At 46.2% G+C, this 15,703-nt stretch overlaps 1 protein-coding gene across 2 annotated transcripts; it reads left to right on the top strand.

The window, feature by feature from the left end:
• Positions 1-503: 503 nt before the first annotated feature.
• On the top strand, positions 504-15,703 carry LOC106604078 (uracil phosphoribosyltransferase homolog). Of its 2 annotated transcripts, XM_014198459.3 has the most exons (7): positions 504-899; positions 3,697-3,739; positions 3,843-3,912; positions 6,860-6,922; positions 7,060-7,221; positions 14,604-14,702; positions 14,800-14,990. In XM_014198459.3, the coding sequence occupies exons 1-7, from the start codon at positions 625-627 to the stop codon at positions 14,904-14,906; spliced, it is 819 nt and encodes a 272-aa protein (XP_014053934.2). In that variant the 5' UTR covers positions 504-624; the 3' UTR covers positions 14,907-14,990. The 2 variants fall into 2 exon arrangements, with proteins under 2 accessions (XP_014053934.2, XP_082831122.1); XM_082974996.1 differs by lacking the exons at positions 504-899; positions 3,697-3,739 and having other exon boundaries at positions 14,800-15,703.

Consider the following 15,703-nt stretch of genomic DNA (forward strand, 5'->3'; position numbering starts at 1 on the left):
CGTCATTCATTCATTCATTCATTTATTTATTTTTTAAGAAATAAAATCATAATATCTATCTATTTATGTGGCTATTTCGAAACATGTGGTCATTATATACCTAATTAAATAACATTTAGACGTTTTGCTTGTAATGTAGGGTGTTTACTCTTCTGATTGATAAGATTTCTAAACAATCACGTCCTAAGTGTTGTGGGAATTGTCGGCATTTATTTTTTATTTATTTATTTTTTATTAACAACAAATCAATACAGGAAGTACATGAGGGAACACAAGTATATATGGATAATATACAATGGACAATTGGGCTAGGGGGTACATTATCACATTACACAAGGACCTGAAGGGACATACATACACTTATAATTATAACAGCTTTTTTGTTAGTTGAGTATTTCGTTGTCTTAAAATACAGTTCAATTGCTTTTTGTAGGGTAAGAAAATGTGTATTTTGTTTTGTAAATGTACATTTGTGAATATGAAATTTGGCCAAAAGAATAATGAAATGAGCGGTTCATCTGTCGTCATTTCCTGAAACCAGGCGGGCGTTGCGACGCGTACGGCTCGTTGTCAACAAATATCTAACTTTATTCGGTTTTAACCATATACAGTGACTACAGCAAGATGCCCTGCCACAACCAGTCGTCAAATGACGTTAGTACCGGCCAAGAACATAACCTAACGAAGCATGTTCGGTTCGCAGCGAGCAGAAACGCCAGCAGCAGCGGTCTGGTGGCGCCATGCGCTGCAGCGGTGGATGACGGCAATAAACAGCCTTTCAACGGGAACTTACCGAATGGAGGTGGGCTCGGCCCTGATGTTTTAAACCTGGGACCTCAACTGAAACTGCTTCCTCTTAACAGTCAGATACTAGAATTACAGACCATCATCAGAGACAAGTGAGTGTTTGTCTTGGTGATCATGTTTCTATTTGGCTACGTGGTGTTTCAATTCAAATTGTATTAGTCACATGAGCTGAATACAACAGGTGTAGACCTCACAGTGAAATGCTGAATACAACAGGTGTAGCAGACCTTACAGTGAAATGCTGAATACAACAGGTGTAGTAGACCTCACAGTGAAATGCTGAATACAACAGGTGTAGTAGACCTCACAGTGAAATGCTGAATACAACAGGTGTAGCAGACCTTACAGTGAAATGCTGAATACAACAGGTGTAGTAGACCTCACAGTGACATGCTGAATACAACAGGTGTAGTAGACCTCACAGTGAAATGCTGAATACAACAGGTGTAGTAGACCTCACAGTGAAATGCTGAATACAACAGGTGTAGTAGACCTTACAGTGAAATGCTGAATACAACAGGTGTAGTAGACCTCACAGTGAAATGCTCAATACAACAGGTGTAGCAGACCTCACAGTGAAATGCTGAATACAACAGGTGTAGTAGACCTCACAGTGAAATGCTGAATACAACAGGTGTAGTAGACCTCACAGTGAAATGCTGAATACAACAGGTGTAGAAGACCTCACAGTGAAATGCTGAATACAACAGGTGTAGTAGACCTCACAGTGAAATGCTGAATACAACAGGTGTAGAAGACCTCACAGTGAAATGCTGAATACAACAGGTGTAGAAGACCTCACAGTGAAATGCTGAATACAACAGGTGTAGTAGACCTCACAGTGAAATGCTGAATACAACAGGTGTAGTAGACCTCACAGTGAAATGCTGAATACAACAGGTGTAGTAGACCTCACAGTGAAATGCTGAATACAACCGGTGTAGTAGACCTCACAGTGAAATGCTGAATACAACAGGTGTAGTAGACCTCACAGTGAAATGCTGAATACAACAGGTGTAGTAGACCTCACAGTGAAATGCTGAATACAACAGGTGTAGTAGACCTCACAGTGAAATGCTGAATACAACAGGTGCAGTAGACCTCACAGTGAAATGCTGAATACAACAGGTGTAGTAGACCTCACAGTGAAATGCTGAATACAACAGGTGTAGTAGACCTCACAGTGAAATGCTGAATACAACAGGTGTAGTAGACCTCACAGTGAAATGCTGAATACAACAGGTGTAGTAGACCTCACAGTGAAATGCTGAATACAACAGGTGTAGTAGACCTCACAGTGAAATGCTGAATACAACAGGTGTAGTAGACCTTACAGTGAAATGCTGAATACAACAGGTGTAGACTCCGGTACCGCTTGCCATGCGGTAGCAGAGAGAACAGTCTATAACCAGGGTGGCTATACCGCCTGGTATAGAGGTCCTGGATTGCAGGAAGCTTAGCCCCAGTGATGTACTGGGCCGTTCGCACTATCCTCTGTAGTGCCTTGTGGTCTGAGTCTGAGCAGTTGCCATAACAGGCAGTGATGCAACCAGTCAGGATGCTCTCGATGGTGCAGCTGTAGAACCTTTTGAGGATCTGAGGACCCATGCCAAATCTTTTCAGTCTCCTGAGGGGGAATAGGTTTTGTCGTGCCCTCTTCACGACTGTCTTGGTGTGCTTGGACCATGTTAGTTTGTTGGTGATGTGGACGCCAAGGAACTTGAAGCTCTCAACCTGCTCCACTACAGCCCTGCTTCCTCTGACCACTTTCTTATTGACCGAGTCACTGGTGCTTCCTGCTTTAATTTTTGTTTGTAAGCAGGAATCAGGAGGATAGAATTATGGTCAGATTTTCCAAATGGGGGGCGAGGGAAAGCTTTGTATGCCTCTCTGTGTGTGGAGTAGAGGTGATCTACAGTTGTTTTCTCTCTGGTTGCACATTTAACATGCAGATAGAAATTTGCATTAAAGTCCCCGGCCACTAGGAGCGCCGCCTTTTGGATGAGCGTTTTCCTGTTTGCGTTTGGTGGTATACAGCTCATTGAGTGCGGTCTTAGTGCCAGCATCAGTCTGTGGTGGTATGTAGACAGCTATAAAAAAATACAGATGAAAACTCTCTAGGTAGATATTGTGGTCTACAGCTTATCATGAGATACTCTACCTCAGGCGAGCAAAACATTGAGACTTCCTTAGATATTGTGCACCAGCTGTTATTTACAAAAATACATAGTCCTCCGCCCCTTGTCTTACCAGACGCCGCTGTTCCATCCTGCCAATACAGCGTATAACCAGCCAGCTGTATGTTGATACTGTCGTCGTTCAGCCACGACTCCGTGAAGCGTAAGATATTACAGTTTTTAAATGTCCCGTTGGTAGTTTAATCTTCCTCGTAGGTCGTTGATTTTATTTTCCAATGATTGCACGCTAGCTAGTAGAACAGAAGGCAGTGGGGGTTTATTCAGTCGCCTACGAATTCTCTGAAGGCAGTTCGCCCTCCATCCTCTTGTCTTCACTCAAATGACGGGGATCTGGGCCTGTTCCCGGGAAAGCAGTATATCCTTCACGTCGGACTCGTTAAAGGAAAAACAAAAGGTTTCTTCCAGTCCGTGGTGAGTAATCGCTGTTCTGAAGTCCAGAAGTTATTTTCGGTCATAAGAGACGGTAGCAGCAACATTATGTACAAAATAAGTTAAAAAAATAAAATAAAAAGTTACAAACGACGCAAAAAAAAAAAAAAAACATAAAAACACAACCGGTTAGGAGCACGTAAAAACATCAGCCATCTTCTCCGGCGCCGTGGGCGTACTCAACTCTGAGGTGGGAGCAAGGTAACAAGATGCTGTGGCCTCAACAGGACAAATCATGTTTGTTAATTTTTTTTTTTTGCAGGACAACCAGCAGAGGGGATTTTGTGTTCTGTGCAGACCGACTGGTAAGATTCCTTTTAATAAGAAGTCATCAGCTCAGCTAGTAACTACAGTTCATTGCCTGGAAAAATTGCATGAAGAGTTGGACCTGTTGATTTTCATCCTCAGATCAGACTGGTGGTGGAGGAAGGACTGAACCAGCTGCCCTACTCCGAGTGCACTGTGACCACTCCTACAGGTACTGACCCTTACTCCCTAACCCCTACCCAGGGTGCACTGTGACCACTCCTACAGGTACTGACCCTTACTCCCTAACCCCTACCCAGGGTGCACTGTGACCACTCCTACAGGTACTGACCCTTACTCCCTAACCCCTACCCAGGGTGCACTGTGACCACTCCTACAGGTACTGACCCTTACTCCCTAACCCCTACCCAGGGTGCACTGTGACCACTCCTACAGGTACTGACCCTTACTCCCTAACCCCTACCCAGGGTGCACTGTGACCACTCCTACAGGTACTGACCCTTACTCCCTAACCCCTACCCAGGGTGCACTGTGACCACTCCTACAGGTACTGACCCTTACTCCCTAACCCCTACCCAGGGTGCACTGTGACCACTCCTACAGGTACTGACCCTTACTCCCTAACCCCTACCCAGGGTGCACTGTGACCACTCCTACAGGTACTGACCCTTACTCCCTAACCCCTACCCAGGGTGCACTGTGACCACTCCTACAGGTACTGACCCTTACTCCCTAACCCCTACCCAGGGTGCACTGTGACCACTCCTACAGGTACTGACCCTTACTCCCTAACCCCTACCCAGGGTGCACTGTGACCACTCCTACAGGTACTGACCCTTACTCCCTAACCCCTACCCAGGGTGCACTGTGACCACTCCTACAGGTACTGACCCTTACTCCCTAACCCCTACCCAGGGTGCACTGTGACCACTCCTACAGGTACTGACCCTTACTCCCTAACCCCTACCCAGGGTGCACTGTGACCACTCCTACAGGTACTGACCCTTACTCCCTAACCCCTACCCAGGGTGCACTGTGACCACTCCTACAGGTACTGACCCTTACTCCCTAACCCCTACCCAGGGTGCACTGTGACCACTCCTACAGGTACTGACCCTTACTCCCTAACCCCTACCCAGGGTGCACTGTGACCACTCCTACAGGTACTGACCCTTACTCCCTAACCCCTACCCAGGGTGCACTGTGACCACTCCTACAGGTACTGACCCTTACTCCCTAACCCCTACCCAGGGTGCACTGTGACCACTCCTACAGCAGGGTTTCCGCTAGACGTTTTTGTTATGAATAAAATTGGCGCAGGCCAATTGTCTGGGAGAAGAATAAAATCCCATTGTGAAATAATGTTTTTTATCTTCTTCATTGATGGAAATACATTCTTCTGGACATGCTTATCGGTCTATGGGGTTATTTGCATCATTTAGTGGAATTAAATTGGCGCGTGTACAGTATATTCGCTACGTGTTTTCGTTATCTATGCATCTTGTTCGTCCCACCGTACAGCATCCAGATACCGAGCCTTTTTGAGTGGAAAAAAATCTGTAAGACAGTGCAAGAGCTGCTGCGTTGTGGGAACTTGGAAAAATACGAGGTTGAATCATGACGTCAGTGATCTTCAGGTCGGAAAGTCGGAGCTCTAGAAAGATACCCGAGTTCTCGCGTTGGAATTCTGAGTTAGAGGGGAAAAATATCCCAGTTGTTTTGAACGTGGAATGTGAAAGGAAGGCATGTTTTATCAGCGCTATAAACACCACTTCCCAATGAGCTGGAGGAAGTACGCATTTTGAAAACATGTACTTAGTTGTTTGAAATGTGAACGTTTTGATACATATGAGGCGTGTCTTATCTTGCTTTAAAGTAGCCTGTTAGAAAATAGATCTAAATATCTAATGGCTGTTTTTTTTGTTCTTCGTCTTTGTCAATAATAATGGCTGCCGTTTTACGGTCCCCAATTGTGCTATTTTGTGTGTTTATTTTTTTTTTTTTTTTTTTTTTTTTAGCGTAACTTATTTTGTACATAACGTTTCTGCCACCGTTTCTTGTGACTGTAATTAGCTTCTAGATATCAGGACAGCGATTACTCGCCCCGAACTGGAATACGGTTTGTTTTCTATAACGAGTCGGACGCGAAGGATTTACTCCAGACACCCCCGACAAGGCCGTCGTCCCCGTCATTCGCAGGAGAAAGACAGGGATCCGACGGCGAGCGGGTCGTCTGCCTTTACCATCGGTCCTATTAGCCAACGTGCAATCATTGGATAATAAAATAGATGAACGACGGGCACGTATGTCCTACCTACGGTACATTAACTGTAATATCTTATGTTTTACTGAGTCGTGGCTGAACGACGACATGAATAACATACAGCTAGCAGGTTTTACGCTGTATCGGCAGGATAGAACAGCAGCCTCTGATAAGACAAGGGGCGGAGGACTATGTATATTTGTAAATAACAGCTAGTGCACGAAATCTAAGGAAGTCTCGAGGTTTTGCCTGCCTGAGGTAAAGTATCTCATGATAAGCTGTAGACCACACTATCTACCAAAAGAGTTCTCATCTATATTCTTCGTAGCTGTCTACCACCACAGACCGATGCGCTGGCGCTAAGACTGCACTCAATGAGCAAACAGGAAAACGCTCATCCAGAGGCGGCGCTCCTAGTGGCCGGGGACTTTAATGCAGGGAAACTGAAGTCCGGTTTCCCTCATTTCTACCGGCATGTTAAATGTGCAACCAGAGCGGAAAAATAACTCAAGACCGCCTTTACTCCCTCGTCCTCCATTTGGCAAATCTGACCATAATTCCATCCTCCTGATTCCTGCTTACCTCACGTCGTTGCATCCACGACTTGCATGTTCTGTTTATATGAGTTACCATATACTAAATGTGATTTCTGAACATTCTGAACACCTACACGCCGACCCCTAACCTCTCCACGCCGACCCCTAACCTCTCCACGCCGACCCCTAACCTCTCCACGCCGACCCCTAACCTCTCCACGCCGACCCCTATCCTCTACACGCCGACCCCTATCCTCTCCACACCGACCCCTATCCTCTCCACGCCGACCCCTATCCTCTCCACGCCGACCCCTATCCTCTACATGCTGCTGATACCGTTCTCCTTCGTCTCTCTCCAGGACACATGTATGAAGGTGTAAAGTTTGAGAGAGGTAACTGTGGAGTCAGCATCATGAGAAGTGGTGAGTCCAAGACAAGCAACCTTTCTGCTACCTGTAGGTCACAGTTTCCCCTCAACTGCAAAATATGTCTTTTTTTTTTTTTCTGCTTCTTTTCCAAGTTATTTCACATAGGAACCTGTGTCTGTCCATCCCCCCAGGTGAGGCCATGGAGCAGGGTCTGAGGGACTGTTGTAGGTCCATCCGCATCGGGAAGATCCTGATCCAGAGTGATGAAGACACCCAGGAGGCTAAGGTCTACTATGCCAAGTTCCCCCCAGACATAAACAGGAGGAAAGTGCTGCTCATGTACCCAATACTGAGTAAGTAAAAACATCTCTGTCAAAGGGGAAGATATTACAGATGTCTTGAATGTTGGGGCGTTTTTCCTGGAGGGTTTTTTTTTTTCAGTCGGTGCTAATGGTGAAAAAGTAGCACTTCCTGTTGTTAACACGTCGTCATTTAACTTTAGGTCAAATACATTAGAAGCAGCAGTCAGTCAAACTCCAGACCCTCATAGCCCAGCAGGTTATGCTTCTGGTCCCACAACACAAAAAATAGACATTTGTGATGGTTTATATTAACCATTTCCCCGTCAGCTGGCCACATATCGGGAGAAAATAATGGTTTCTGAAAATACCTAAAGTTCCACTTTGAAGGGAGTCCTTTATTCACCTCCTTAACAGACAGCATTCAAACCATTTTATTTTTAATGATGTACAGATTATGATTTGCTTGATCCCTTTTTAGTGCAGATTTAACAATTGCTTCTGGTGCTATTCGTAAGATCTGGAGGGCAGTCCTCCCCCTCCTCATGGATCCTTCTGACCTAGATAACTAACACCCAATTTATAAACTCTCTTGCCTTGCAAACTTATTAAAATGACTGGAAAACTCTCAGCTAATAACTTCAAATGATATTCTTAACGTGCATCAGTAATAAATGAAATATCACATTTTACATAATTATTCAGACCCTTTACTCAGTACTTTGTTGAAGCACCTTTGGCAGCGATTACAGCCTCAAGTCTGGTGTGTCTTCTCTGGTATGACGCTACAAGCTTGGCACACCTGTATTTGGGGAATTTCTCTCAATCTTCTCTGCAGATCCTCTCAAGCTCTATCAGGTTGGATGGGAAGCTTTACTTTGCTCCATTCATCTTTCCCTCGATCCTGACTAGTCTCCCAGTCCCTGCCACTGAAAAACATCCCCACAGCATGATGCTGCCACCACCATGCTTCACCATAGGAATGGTGCCAGGTTTCCTCCAGACGTGACGCTTGACATTCAGGCCAAAGAGTTCAATCTTGGAAAGACGCACACCTAAGGTCTAGAGGTCGACCGATTATGATTTTTCAACGCCGATACCGATTATTGGATGACCCAAAAAGCCGATACCGATTATTGGAGGACCCAAAAAGCCGATACCGATTTTAATTCTCAGATTTTTTTTTTGTAGATTTCTTTTCGATTTTTTTATTTTTATTATTTTATATATATATATATATATATATATATATCAGAGAATTAAAGGAGGAACACTTTTATTTCAACTTAATATAATACATAAAGAAAATCTATTTAGTCTCAAATAAACAATGAAACATGTTCAATTTGGTTTAAATACAAAAACACAGTGTTGGAGAAGAAAGTAAGTGTATTATGTGTAAAAAAATAAATAAAACTAACGTTTCAGTTCGTTGCTCAGAACATACAGATCCAGATATAATGTTACCAGACTGCGACCCGGTACTGCTGCTAGATCCAGATATAATGTTACCAGACTGCGACCCGGTACTGCTGCTAGATCCAGATATAATGTTACCAGACTGCGACCCGGTACTGCTGCTAGATCCAGATATAATGTTACCAGACTGCGACCCGGTACTGCTGCTAGATCCAGATATAATGTTACCAGACTGCGACCCGGTACTGCTGCTAGATCCAGATATAATGTTACCAGACTGCGACCCGGTACTGCTGCTAGATCCAGATATAATGTTACCAGACTGCGACCCGGTACTGCTGCTAGATCCAGATATAATGTTACCAGACTGCGACCCGGTACTGCTGCTAGATCCAGATATAATCTTACCAGACTGCTGAATGACCCGGTACCGCTGCTAGATCCAGATATAATGTTACCAGACTGCGACCCGGTACTGCTGCTAGATCCAGATATAATGTTACCAGACTGCGACCCGGTACTGCTGCTAGATCCAGATATAATGTTACCAGACTGCGACCCGGTACTGCTGCTAGATCCAGATATAATGTTACCAGACTGCGACCCGGTACTGCTGCTAGATCCAGATATAATGTTACCAGACTGCGACCCGGTACTGCTGCTAGATCCAGATATGTTACCAGACTGCGACCCGGTACTGCTGCTAGATCCAGATATGTTACCAGACTGCGACCCGGTACTGCTGCTAGATCCAGATATGTTACCAGACTGCTGAATGACCCGGTACTGCTGCTAGATCCAGATATAATGTTACCAGACTGCGACCCGGTACTGCTGCTAGATCCAGATATGTTACCAGACTGCTGAATGACCCGGTACTGCTGCTAGATCCAGATATAATGTTACCAGACTGCGACCCGGTACTGCTGCTAGATCCAGATATGTTACCAGACTGCTGAATGACCCGGTACTGCTGCTAGATCCAGATATAATGTTACCAGACTGCTGAATGACCCGGTACTGCTGCTAGATCCAGATATAATGTTACCAGACTGCTGAATGACCCGGTACCGCTGCTAGATCCAGATATAATGTTACCAGACTGCGGACCCGGTACTGCTGCTAGATCCAGATATAATGTTACCAGACTGCGACCCGGTACTGCTGCTAGATCCAGATATAATGTTACCAGACTGCGACCCGGTACTGCTGCTAGATCCAGATATAATGTTACCAGACTGCGACCCGGTACTGCTGCTAGATCCAGATATAATGTTACCAGACTGCTGAATGACCCGGTACTGCTGCTAGATCCAGATATGTTACCAGACTGCTAAATGACCCGGTACTGCTGCTAGATCCAGATAAATGTTACCAGACTGCTGAATGACCCGGTACTGCTGCTAGATCCAGATATAATGTTACCAGACTGCTAAATGACCCGGTACTGCTGCTAGATCCAGATATAATGTTACCAGACTGCTGAATGACCCGGTACTGCTGCTAGATCCAGATATAATGTTACCAGACTGCTAATGACCCGGTACTGCTGCTAGATCCAGATATAATGTTACCAGACTGCTGAATGACCCGGTACTGCTGCTAGATCCAGATATGTTACCAGACTGCGACCCGGTACTGCTGCTAGATCCAGATATAATGTTACCAGACTGCTGAATGACCCGGTACCGCTGCTAGATCCAGATATGTTACCAGACTGCTGAATGACCCGGTACTGCTGCTAGATCCAGATATAATGTTACCAGACTGCGACCCGGTACTGCTGCTAGATCCAGATATAATGTTACCAGACTGCGACCCGGTACTGCTGCTAGATCCAGATATAATGTTACCAGACTGCTGAATGACCCGGTACTGCTGCTAGATCCAGATATAATGTTACCAGACTGCGACCCGGTACTGCTGCTAGATCCAGATATAATGTTACCAGACTGCGACCCGGTACTGCTGCTAGATCCAGATATAATGTTACCAGACTGCGACCCGGTACTGCTGCTAGATCCAGATATAATGTTACCAGACTGCTGAATGACCCGGTACCGCTGCTAGATCCAGATATAATGTTACCAGACTGCGACCCGGTACTGCTGCTAGATCCAGATATAATGTTACCAGACTGCTGAATGACCCGGTACTGCTGCTAGATCCAGATATGTTACCAGACTGCGACCCGGTACTGCTGCTAGATCCAGATATAATGTTACCAGACTGCTGAATGACCCGGTACCGCTGCTAGATCCAGATATAATGTTACCAGACTGCTGAATGACCCGGTACTGCTGCTAGATCCAGATATAATGTTACCAGACTGCTGAATGACCCGGTACTGCTGCTAGATCCAGATATAATGTTACCAGACTGCTGAATGACCCGGTACCGCTGCTAGATCCAGATATAATGTTACCAGACTGCTGAATGACCCGGTACCGCTGCTAGATCCAGATATAATGTTACCAGACTGCGACCCGGTACTGCTGCTAGATCCAGATATAATGTTACCAGACTGCTGAATGACCCGGTACTGCTGCTAGATCCAGATATAATGTTACCAGACTGCTGAATGACCCGGTACTGCTGCTAGATCCAGATATAATGTTACCAGACTGCGACCCGGTACTGCTGCTAGATCCAGATATAATGTTACCAGACTGCGACCCGGTACTGCTGCTAGATCCAGATATAATGTTACCAGACTGCTGAATGACCCGGTACTGCTGCTAGATCCAGATATAATGTTACCAGACTGCGACCCGGTACTGCTGCTAGATCCAGATATAATGTTACCAGACTGCTGAATGACCCGGTACTGCTGCTAGATCCAGATATAATGTTACCAGACTGCGACCCGGTACTGCTGCTAGATCCAGATATAATGTTACCAGACTGCTGAATGACCCGGTACTGCTGCTAGATCCAGATATAATGTTACCAGACTGCGACCCGGTACTGCTGCTAGATCCAGATATAATGTTACCAGACTGCGACCCGGTACTGCTGCTAGATCCAGATATAATGTTACCAGACTGCTGAATGACCCGGTACTGCTGCTAGATCCAGATATAATGTTACCAGACTGCTGAATTACCCGGTACCGCTGCTAGATCCAGATATAATGTTACCAGACTGCTGAATGACCCGGTACTGCTGCTAGATCCAGATATAATGTTACCAGACTGCTGAATGACCCGGTACTGCTGCTAGATCCAGATATAATGTTACCAGACTGCTGAATGACCCGGTACTGCTGCTAGATCCAGATATAATGTTACCAGACTGCGACCCGGTACTGCTGCTAGATCCAGATATAATGTTACCAGACTGCGACCCGGTACTGCTGCTAGATCCAGATATAATGTTACCAGACTGCTGAATGACCTGGTACCGCTGCTAGATCCAGATATAATGTTACCAGACTGCGACCCGGTACTGCTGCTAGATCCAGATATAATGTTACCAGACTGCTGAATGACCCGGTACTGCTGCTAGATCCAGATATAATGTTACCAGACTGCTGAATGACCCGGTACTGCTGCTAGATCCAGATATAATGTTACCAGACTGCGACCCGGTACTGCTGCTAGATCCAGATATAATGTTACCAGACTGCGACCCGGTACTGCTGCTAGATCCAGATATAATGTTACCAGACTGCGACCCGGTACTGCTGCTAGATCCAGATATAATGTTACCAGACTGCGACCCGGTACTGCTGCTAGATCCAGATATAATGTTACCAGACTGCTGAATGACCCGGTACTGCTGCTAGATCCAGATATAATGTTACCAGACTGCTGAATGACCCGGTACTGCTGCTAGATCCAGATATAATGTTACCAGACTGCGACCCGGTACTGCTGCTAGATCCAGATATGTTACCAGACTGCTGAATGACCCGGTACTGCTGCTAGATCCAGATATAATGTTACCAGACTGCGACCCGGTACTGCTGCTAGATCCAGATATGTTACCAGACTGCTGAATGACCCGGTACTGCTGCTAGATACAGATATGTTACCAGACTGCGACCCGGTACTGCTGCTAGATCCAGATATAATGTTACCAGACTGCTGAATGACCCGGTACCGCTGCTAGATCCAGATATAATGTTACCAGACTGCGACCCGGTACTGCTGCTAGATCCAGATATAATGTTACCAGACTGCGACCCGGTACTGCTGCTAGATCCAGATATAATGTTACCAGACTGCGACCCGGTACTGCGGTGTGTGTCCAGGTAACACGGGTTAGTCATCATGCACCCTAGCACTGAACTGTGTGTGTCCAGGTAACACAGGTTAGTCATCATGCACCCTAGCACTGAACTGTGTGTGTCCAGGTAACACGGGTTAGTCATCATGCACCCTAGCACTGAACTGTGTGTGTCCAGGTAACACGGGTTAGTCATCATGCACCCTAGCACTGAACTGTGTGTGTCCAGGTAACACGGGTTAGTCATCATGCACCCTAGCACTGAACTGTGTGTGTCCAGGTAACACGGGTTAGTCATCATGCACCCTAGCACTGAACTGTGTGTGTCCAGGTAACACGGGTTAGTCATCATGCACCCTAGCACTGAACTGTGTGTGTCCAGGTAACACGGGTTAGTCATCATGCACCCTAGCGCTGAACTGTGTGTGTCCAGGTAACACAGGTTAGTCATCATGCACCCTAGCACTGAACTGTGTGTGTCCAGGTAACACGGGTTAGTCATCATGCACCCTAGCACTGAACTGTGTGTGTCCAGGTAACACGGGTTAGTCATCATGCACCCTAGCACTGAACTGTGTGTGTCCAGGTAACACGGGTTAGTCATCATGCACCCTAGCACTGAACTGTGTGTGTCCAGGTAACACGGGTTAGTCATCATGCACCCTAGCACTGAACTGTGTGTGTCCAGGTAACACGGGTTAGTCATCATGCACCCTAGCACTGAACTGTGTGTGTCCAGGTAACACGGGTTAGTCATCATGCACCCTAGCACTGAACTGTGTGTGTCCAGGTAACACGGGTTAGTCATCATGCACCCTAGCACTGAACTGTGTGTGTCCAGGTAACACGGGTTAGTCATCATGCACCCTAGCACTGAACTGTGTGTGTCCAGGTAACACGGGTTAGTCATCATGCACCCTAGCACTGAACTGTGTGTGTCCAGGTAACACGGGTTAGTCATCATGCACCCTAGCGCTGAACTGTGTGTGTCCAGGTAACACGGGTTAGTCATCATGCACCCTAGCGCTGAACTGTGTGTGTCCAGGTAACACGGGTTAGTCATCATGCACCCTAGCACTGAACTGTGTGTGTCCAGGTAACACGGGTTAGTCATCATGCACCCTAGCGCTGAACTGTGTGTGTCCAGGTAACACGGGTTAGTCATCATGCACCCTAGCACTGAACTGTGTGTGTCCTGTCTTTGGGGCACCATTAAACTGAAGACATGTTTATCAAAATAACTCCATTATTATTATTATTATTATTACGCGATTAAACTGATTAATCGTTTAACTGTAATTAACTCTCAACGTATTCCAAATATCTTTATCCTTATTAATACATTTTATACAACCATTTAGATGCAAGTCCCATAGCTGAGGCTATTATATAAACAGTATTATGGTAATATCGCCATATTGTCTCTTCTGAGTATCACAAAATTGTACCAAGCGGACCAGTTCGTAGCTGGATTCTTCACCGATCTTTTATACCTTCTCCAGAACATAAATGTCGTTCGGTTCCCCAATTCTGTGAGTTGGAAGAATTTCCTGCGTCTCTCTATGAAACCCCTCTGTGTCTCAACTGGGCCATGCGGCAGGACATTCTCCTTTAGAATTTTACCACCCCTTCACACAGGGCCTGGGTGGGGGGAGGTAGGTTGGGGGATGGTGCAAGGGGGAGGGGTCAACTGTCCTCCCTGTACTCAAAGAGGGCAACGTCATGACACCAGGTACAGGTAACACTGTGTGTGTGTGTGTGTGTGGTGTGTGTGTGTGTGTGTCCAGGTACAGGTAACACAGTGATCGAGGCAGTGCAGGTGTTGATTGAGCATGGACTCCAACCCAAACACATCCTCCTCCTCTCTCTCTTCTCCACTCCACACGGTAGGTAACACTCTCCTCCTCTCTCTCATCCTCCCTTTATTCAGCCTCTATACATCCCTCCTCCACTATCTTCTCCTTTCTCTACTTCTCTGTCTAGGAGCCAAGGCCATCCTCCAAGAGTTCCCAGAGATCACCCTGCTCACCACAGAGCTGCACCCGGTCGCCCCCACACACTTTGGACAGAAGTACTTTGGCACAGAATGACGAACACACCACACTAGACCTCACCACACTAGACCTCACCACACCAGACCACACCGCACTAGACCTCACCACACTAGACCTCACCGCACTAGACCTCACCACACTAGACCTCACCACACCAGACCACACCGCACTAGACCTCACCACACTAGACCTCACCGCACTAGACCTCACCGCACTAGACCTCACCGCACTAGACCTCACCACACTAGACCTCACCGCACTAGACCTCACCACACTAGACCTCACCACACTAGACCTCACCACACTAGACCTCACCACACTAGACCTCACCACACTAGACCTCACCACACTAGACCTCACCACACTAGACCTCACCACACTAGACCACACCACACTAGACCTCACCACACTAGACCTCACCACACTAGACCTCACCACACTAGACCTCACCACACTAGACCTCACCGCACTAGACCTCACCACACTAGACCTCACCACACTAGACCACACCACACTAGACCTCACCACACTAGACCTCACCACACTAGACCTCACCACACTAGACCTCACCACACTAGACCTCACCACACTAGACCTCACCACACTAGACCACACCACACTAGACCTCACCACACTAGACCTCACCACATTGTCGTGTCTTTGGCTATTGAGTGATATGACATGCTATTCTATAAAATCCTTTCTCTGTAATTAATATTACCTGATTAAGCTAATCAGGTAAATGTAATTAACTACAAAGTCGGGGCACCACGGAAAAATGTGTAAAGAGCTGTTATCTTCTGAATAAACTCTTAAAGACTTGGTAATCTTTA

Source organism: Salmo salar, chromosome 05 (assembly GCF_965601325.2).
Source record: "Salmo salar chromosome 05, fSalSal1, whole genome shotgun sequence".
Lineage (NCBI taxonomy): Eukaryota > Metazoa > Chordata > Actinopteri > Salmoniformes > Salmonidae > Salmo > Salmo salar.

Excerpts from the sequence above, each read along its gene's own strand:
- LOC106604078 (XM_082974996.1), top strand. The coding sequence starts at position 14,649 with ATGGACTCCAACCCAAACACATCCTCCTCCTCTCTCTCTTCTCCACTC. Across the intron at positions 14,703-14,799 it reads TCTCTTCTCCACTCCACACG|GAGCCAAGGCCATCCTCCAA; the intron begins GTAGGTAACACT and ends TTCTCTGTCTAG.